This window comes from Medicago truncatula, chromosome 4, assembly GCF_003473485.1.
Source record: "Medicago truncatula cultivar Jemalong A17 chromosome 4, MtrunA17r5.0-ANR, whole genome shotgun sequence".
Taxonomy (NCBI): domain Eukaryota; kingdom Viridiplantae; phylum Streptophyta; class Magnoliopsida; order Fabales; family Fabaceae; genus Medicago; species Medicago truncatula.
This window is the reverse complement of record NC_053045.1, coordinates 54,878,875-54,884,835: the sequence shown is the minus strand read 5'-3', so window position 1 is coordinate 54,884,835 and position 5,961 is coordinate 54,878,875. Positions and strand designations below refer to the sequence as shown.

General features: G+C 33.1%; 1 protein-coding gene across 3 annotated transcripts; it reads left to right on the top strand.

The window, feature by feature from the left end:
- LOC11441618 (uncharacterized) lies at window positions 1-5,244 on the top strand. Of its 3 annotated transcripts, XM_039833670.1 has the most exons (4): window positions 1-159; window positions 951-1,368; window positions 1,737-2,368; window positions 3,094-5,244. In XM_039833670.1, the coding sequence occupies exons 2-4, from the start codon at window positions 967-969 to the stop codon at window positions 3,104-3,106; spliced, it is 1,047 nt and encodes a 348-aa protein (XP_039689604.1). In that variant the 5' UTR covers window positions 1-159; window positions 951-966; the 3' UTR covers window positions 3,107-5,244. The 3 variants fall into 3 exon arrangements, with proteins under 3 accessions (XP_039689604.1, XP_013458081.1, XP_024638497.1); XM_013602627.3 differs by lacking the exon at window positions 3,094-5,244 and having other exon boundaries at window positions 1,737-2,849; XM_024782729.2 differs by lacking the exons at window positions 1-159; window positions 3,094-5,244 and adding an exon at window positions 238-345 and having other exon boundaries at window positions 1,737-2,849.
- The last annotated feature ends 717 nt before the right edge of the window (window positions 5,245-5,961 follow it).

Genomic DNA, 5,961 nt, shown 5'->3' with positions numbered 1-5,961 from the left:
ACATAACAAACACACACACATTAACCATGATTATAGATTATATTGTTAACAAAATATAAAAACATAAAACAAAAAATTTCTGCAACAACCGCATAAGAAGAAGAGAGTGAAAATAATAATCAACAAAAACGAAAACATCGTCTTCTCCATCGGAATAAGGTCACTCATTTTTCTTCATGCTTCTCATTTTCACTTTCTCTTAATTATTATTCAATTATCATCATCATCATCATCATCATCATTTTAATCATTATTTTTTAATTAATCAATGAGCTTTTTATTTTCAACTTCAGCATCATAATTCATTGCTCTGTGTTTCATTGATGATGATAATTGTTAAAACAGGTTAATAATTCTATTATCAGGTTCTGTTATTTATTATATTTTAGTATTTATGAGGTTTTTTTCCCTTATTAAACAATGAAAAAAAAAAAAAAAAAAGAATGAACCTTCAAACTTTGGAAAATAACTGAATTAAAGCAAAGTGGATCGGATTCTGCATTGAAATTTGATGAAATCTGTTTAATCACATTTCACTGATTGGTTTGTTTGTTATGTTTGATTTTGAATTTTAGTGTTTTTTTTATTCATCGCTTATTTTGAACAAAAGTTTTGTTTGGTTTTCTGTTATTTTTTTGTTTCTGCATAATCAAAATTTTCAACTTTATTATTGTATTAAAAAAAAGTTTTTTTTTTCTTTCTTTTTCTGGTCTTACAAGTCAAGATCTAAAGCAATTCAAAGTAAAAGTTTTGGAATGATGTTTTTCTATTTATTGATTGCTATGATTGTTAATTCAATTAGTTCTATATGTTGATTGTGATTAGAGGTTAAATTTTAATCATTTTCCTTTTTTAAATTTCTAAATTCTAAGTAGTTGGTGACTATTATTGTTGAAATTTTAATCAACTAGTTCTATATCTTGTTTTGATTTTGTTTTGAAATTTTGCAGAAATATATTAGCTATCATGCGTTTCAAGAAAGGGACTAAGGTGGAAGTGCTAAGCAAAGCTGAGGTGCCTTCTGGCTCCTGGCTATGCGCAGAGATCATCGGTGGTAAGGGCCACCGTTACACTGTTATGTATGAGGGATTTCGAGGTGCTATGGATGAGGAAATTGTGGAGCTAGTATCGAAGAAATCGATAAGGCCGTGTCCGCCGCCACTTGAACTTGTGGAGAATTGGACTCCAGGTGATATTGTAGAAGTGTATCAGAATTTCTCTTGGAAGATGGCTACGGTTTTGAAGGTTTTGGGGAAAAAGTACATTTCTGTCAGGCTACTTGGATCTTCTGTGGAATTTCAAGTTAGCAAATTTGATATTCGGGTCAGACAGTCGTGGCAAGATGACAAGTGGTTTGTGGTTGGAAAGGTACTTTTATTTTCCCCATATGAATCATTTTGTTATTTTCATTTTCTGTGGCAAACACGCAATTGTCCTTGCCAGTACAAATTTGGTTGCAGATCATATGTTGAGTTGGTTTTTATTATGCTTTTGGATCATAAAAGAAATTGTAGTCTGTTTGCTAAAACTAGCTAATTGAAATTTTAATAAAGGAAATTTTCTTAGGTTGTTTGGTCATGTTATGTTTTCAATATTGTGTGATTATTACGTTCAAATTTTCTTCAGTTCATATTTGTTTTTGTTTTACGAGCTTTCAAGTTTTCTATGTAAATGTTTCTGGATCATACTATGCTATTTTATGAATTAATGTTCATTTATGCTTCTACTGTCTTCAGGGTTCTGCTAGCTATGATAATGGAAAGCGTTTTAGTACGCAACTTCAGAAGCTAGATACAAAGACAAAACGGTCAGCTTTGACTTACTATCAACCTGAAAAGGAAGAACTTAATAATCGGGAGTCCTGTCCTGTTTCTTTTAAAACATTGAAACGAGGACGCCATTCACAAGTTGAGGCATATGCTGAACCTCTGCCAAAGTTAAGGGCAATTGAGGATGATGGAAGATGTTACAAAGCAAGAGTTGGAAACCCACCCACACCACTAAAACATGTACAAAATGTCAGTTTTCCAAGACATGTGCCAGCTGAAGAATATAAACATGCCTCTGTAAACAATAGGAAGACTGGGATTGTTGATATGGACTTAGAGAGGAGGAAACAAACTGCTGCTGTGGGTTGTTCATTTGGACAGAACTTTGATTTAAACTTTGCCGATAGTGTTACATGCTCTGTTGGTAGCTGTAGTATCACCAGTGGGAATTCCTATAAATTGCAATTTCCTGTATCTGCAGGTCCATTTGAAGATGTAGACAGTTCATACAGCGATGCTGAATCTACCTGCAAGAGGGGATACATGGAAGCTACTTGTTCCCGTCCCACACGAAAAGAATTGGCAATGAAAATTCATAGGTTAGAGTTACATGCCTATCGTTGTACAATTGAGGCATTGTTTGCGTCAGGACCTTTAAGTTGGGAACAAGAAGCATTAATGACAAACCTCCGTCTTTCGCTTAACATATCAAACGATGAACACTTAACGGAGCTAAGAAACTTGATTTCTTCTGAACATAGTATTCCTTTCAGATGACAGGAGTTTTTCTATCTTCAACTTAATACCTTTTCCTCAGGGTTAGAGTTCCATACTAGATTTTTGCTAGCCTCGTTCAACTGTAAGAAGAAAAACGAAATATTTCTGTCCTTCATTTATGTTTTATGATTTAAAAATGTAGATGCTAAACTCCATGAATAAATGATCATTTCTGATCTTTTTTTAATTTGTTCATTTATCCTCCTAATTTTGTAGACCTGTGGGAAACATGACATGGTTACTGATATTTGAAATTAAGTGCTATATTTAAATGTTGATTCATCATTGAGGCTCAATGATTCATATGCTTTATTGGACTTGTGTATAAGTTTTATATTTCATGCTAAGGTGAGTGTAAAGGATGTTTTGCATTCATTTCAGAGCTCTATAGTTAGAAAGAAGCTTTTCTTTCCTTTCTAAATGTGTACATACAAGCAACACCATATGGGACACTTACCTTGTGTAATACTTGTCTGTTACTCCATAATTTGAAAGTATAAACAATGTCATTTAAAGATACTAGTAATGCTTCTCCTGCATTTTCCAGGGACAGAGTTTGAGGCACATAGATGTTGCTTCAAGATGTCTACATATGATATCGGTGCTTGCCAACTTTCTCTTGATCTAGACAAGGGATGGCATGTATGTTTTGGCTCTGGATATGCCAAAACTTCCATAGGATTGTGGAGTTCTCGCATTCTTCCATTTCAGGCCTCCTGTGAGCCTCAGATTTCTGTTTTGTGGAAGGATGCATGCTCAAAGTCTTGTGGCTACCATGGGGTGACCTTTTATGTGATTATATATTTGTGTGCTCAATTGTTGATGCATGTCTCACTATTAATGTGTTGCTCATAAAATAATCACTGTTATTCCCTATGCACACACTCACACATGTTTACAAGTAGAAGCCAAGTAAATGGTTAATATGATATTAATGGACAACTTTGGAATCCTAATTTATTGTGACTTTGTAGAAGAATATTGCAATCAGCATAATCATAATGGGTATTTTATGTAATTGCTGAACACACAAACAAATGGTAACATAAAGAAGCAACTCATTTCAATTAAAAAATAAACTAGACATACTCAGGATCAATTAGTGACAACTATAGTAGAAACTACAGGTTGAAAATTAGTTTCTGATGTGAATACCCAACCAATGGAAAATTTCCACTTTAAAATTATTAGCAACTCATGTTATTTTTTGTAATTTGTGAAATTGTTTGATCAATTGGATTATCCTTTCTGCTATGCTTCTTCAAACACGTTCCAGATTTCCGTTTTTTTGTTCCTTTTTTACTTTACAAGTAATGTAAACATGTTTCTTTCTCTTTGTGGCTGTGAGCTTACACGTGAAAGTTTGCATTGGTTTGCTGCTAGTGCACTACTGCTCAGCAATGATCAATTAGCATAAGGTCCAAATGGCTGTTGCAAGAACACGGCCACGTTAAAGCCAGAATGACACAAGGTATGGTTATGTAGGAATATCCTAAGTAAGATTAGAAGGAACATGTGCGTTTTAAGCCTATATTCTCCAATTTTGAGCAGCATGCATATTTAACTGCTCTTTATTGGCATATCAACTTTAGCAGCTAGTTTTTTCATAATGCAAAATTTGCAAATGCGATGATACAATATTGGTAATATGATTCCCAATGAACTTGTGATTGACAAACGCAATATTGGTAATATGATTCCCAATGAACTTTTGATTGACAAACGCCATATGCTGTCGACATTGAGGTTAGCTGCCAGTTTTCACAAACTCGGAATATGCTATAGCCTGTTCTCGCATGAATGTATACATGCTGCGTACAAAATATCAAAACTTACATGTAAATATGTTGTTTCATACTCATATAAGGGACGTCACTATGCCGATAGCACTATATGCTATCTGGCTACATCCACTGTAATTCTCTCACCAAAACCATGTTCCATTGAATGTTTGTTTTGCTACTGGGAAGTGACTATCTGAAGAGAAGAAAGCCAGTCATAACCGGCCATGCCAAATGTAGCAAATCTTATTTGGACAAAGGTATGTGTAGGAAGCTCAGGACATCTTTTTTGTGGCCCAGATGGACCTTGGGGGGCCCATAGGCTTCGATCCGATATTACATGATTTTTTTTATTACATTCTGTTCTAAAACGAGTTTCTTCTAAAGTACTGGTAAAATAGCTTCATAAACTTGGATTTAATAATGTTAAATGTTTCACCTGTACTTGGTTATCCCTGGTTGTTGTACAGAAATAATATTTCCTATTCCTAAAGCAAAGTCTACCTTGTGATTTAACATATGACTAAACTTTATCATATTATCAATCATAAATTCATAATTGAAGCAACATTGTTCAACTAAAGTTCAGGACAAGGACACTTTGATGAGTATGCCAGAATGACTTGAAACTGAAGCTAAAGTGATTAAACCAAATTCGGGCTCAAGATCTTGGTTTTCAATGATCTGTTTGTGGCATAGCCTTGGTACTTGGGATTGGGAGGTGTTAATTTGTCTAGAGATTTGGTTGATAGTTGGATTTCTGGCTTTTCTAATCATTCATCTGACAGAAAATTAAAAAGATTATTATAGAAAATAGTTGTCAGAAGAATGATTAGCTAACAAGGTTAGCGCATTACACATGTGCATAGTAGTTAGCTAACCAAAATTTTACTCATAATATTATTTACACAAAAATCTGCATTGTAAATTAAGAAGTCTACATTTATTATGTTCTAACTAAATCAATTTTCTGAGTCACATCGCCATAGTTGATGGTGATTTTTTCAATTTTTCTAATTGCACAAGTTTATAAACATACCTCACAAAAATGTGCTGATATTATTATTGTCGAACAAGTTGAGAAAAATAAAACTAAGGCAAAAGCTATAATAATGCTATAGTACCAACAAATTTTTTTTTGTAAAAGATTGACTTTTTTTTACGTGTAAAAGATTGTCTTGTTAGATTAGTTCGTTTAATCCATCAATTTTTTTATGGAATCAACTTCAATCAACTATATATATAATAAATCAAATTGTCTCGTCCTACCTAATCCACGGGTCATGATGGCTTAGAGACAAATATAATGAACTGGCCTGTTAAGTTAGCTTTTTAATTTAAGAAATGATATTTATACTATTGATTAGTTATAACTTTTGTGATAATTTTATCTTTTATACTCATATTACTGTTTTTACTCTCTCTTTATTGTTTTAGTTTTCATGTCAATATCTAATTTTTTTTGTAAATCTATAGTTGTCCTATAAATTATATGTAAATGGTTGTTCAAATAACAAATCTCTTTTATTTTGTAAGATCGAACTTTTTACAAGTGGGTCACTTCTCTATCTGTTTTGCTAAACGGATCAGCGGGACTAGACGGATCAAAATCCAAACTTATTTTTGACAAAGAA

Excerpts from the sequence above, each read along its gene's own strand:
- LOC11441618 (XM_013602627.3), top strand. The coding sequence starts at position 967 with ATGCGTTTCAAGAAAGGGACTAAGGTGGAAGTGCTAAGCAAAGCTGAG. Across the intron at positions 1,369-1,736 it reads AGTGGTTTGTGGTTGGAAAG|GGTTCTGCTAGCTATGATAA; the intron begins GTACTTTTATTT and ends TACTGTCTTCAG.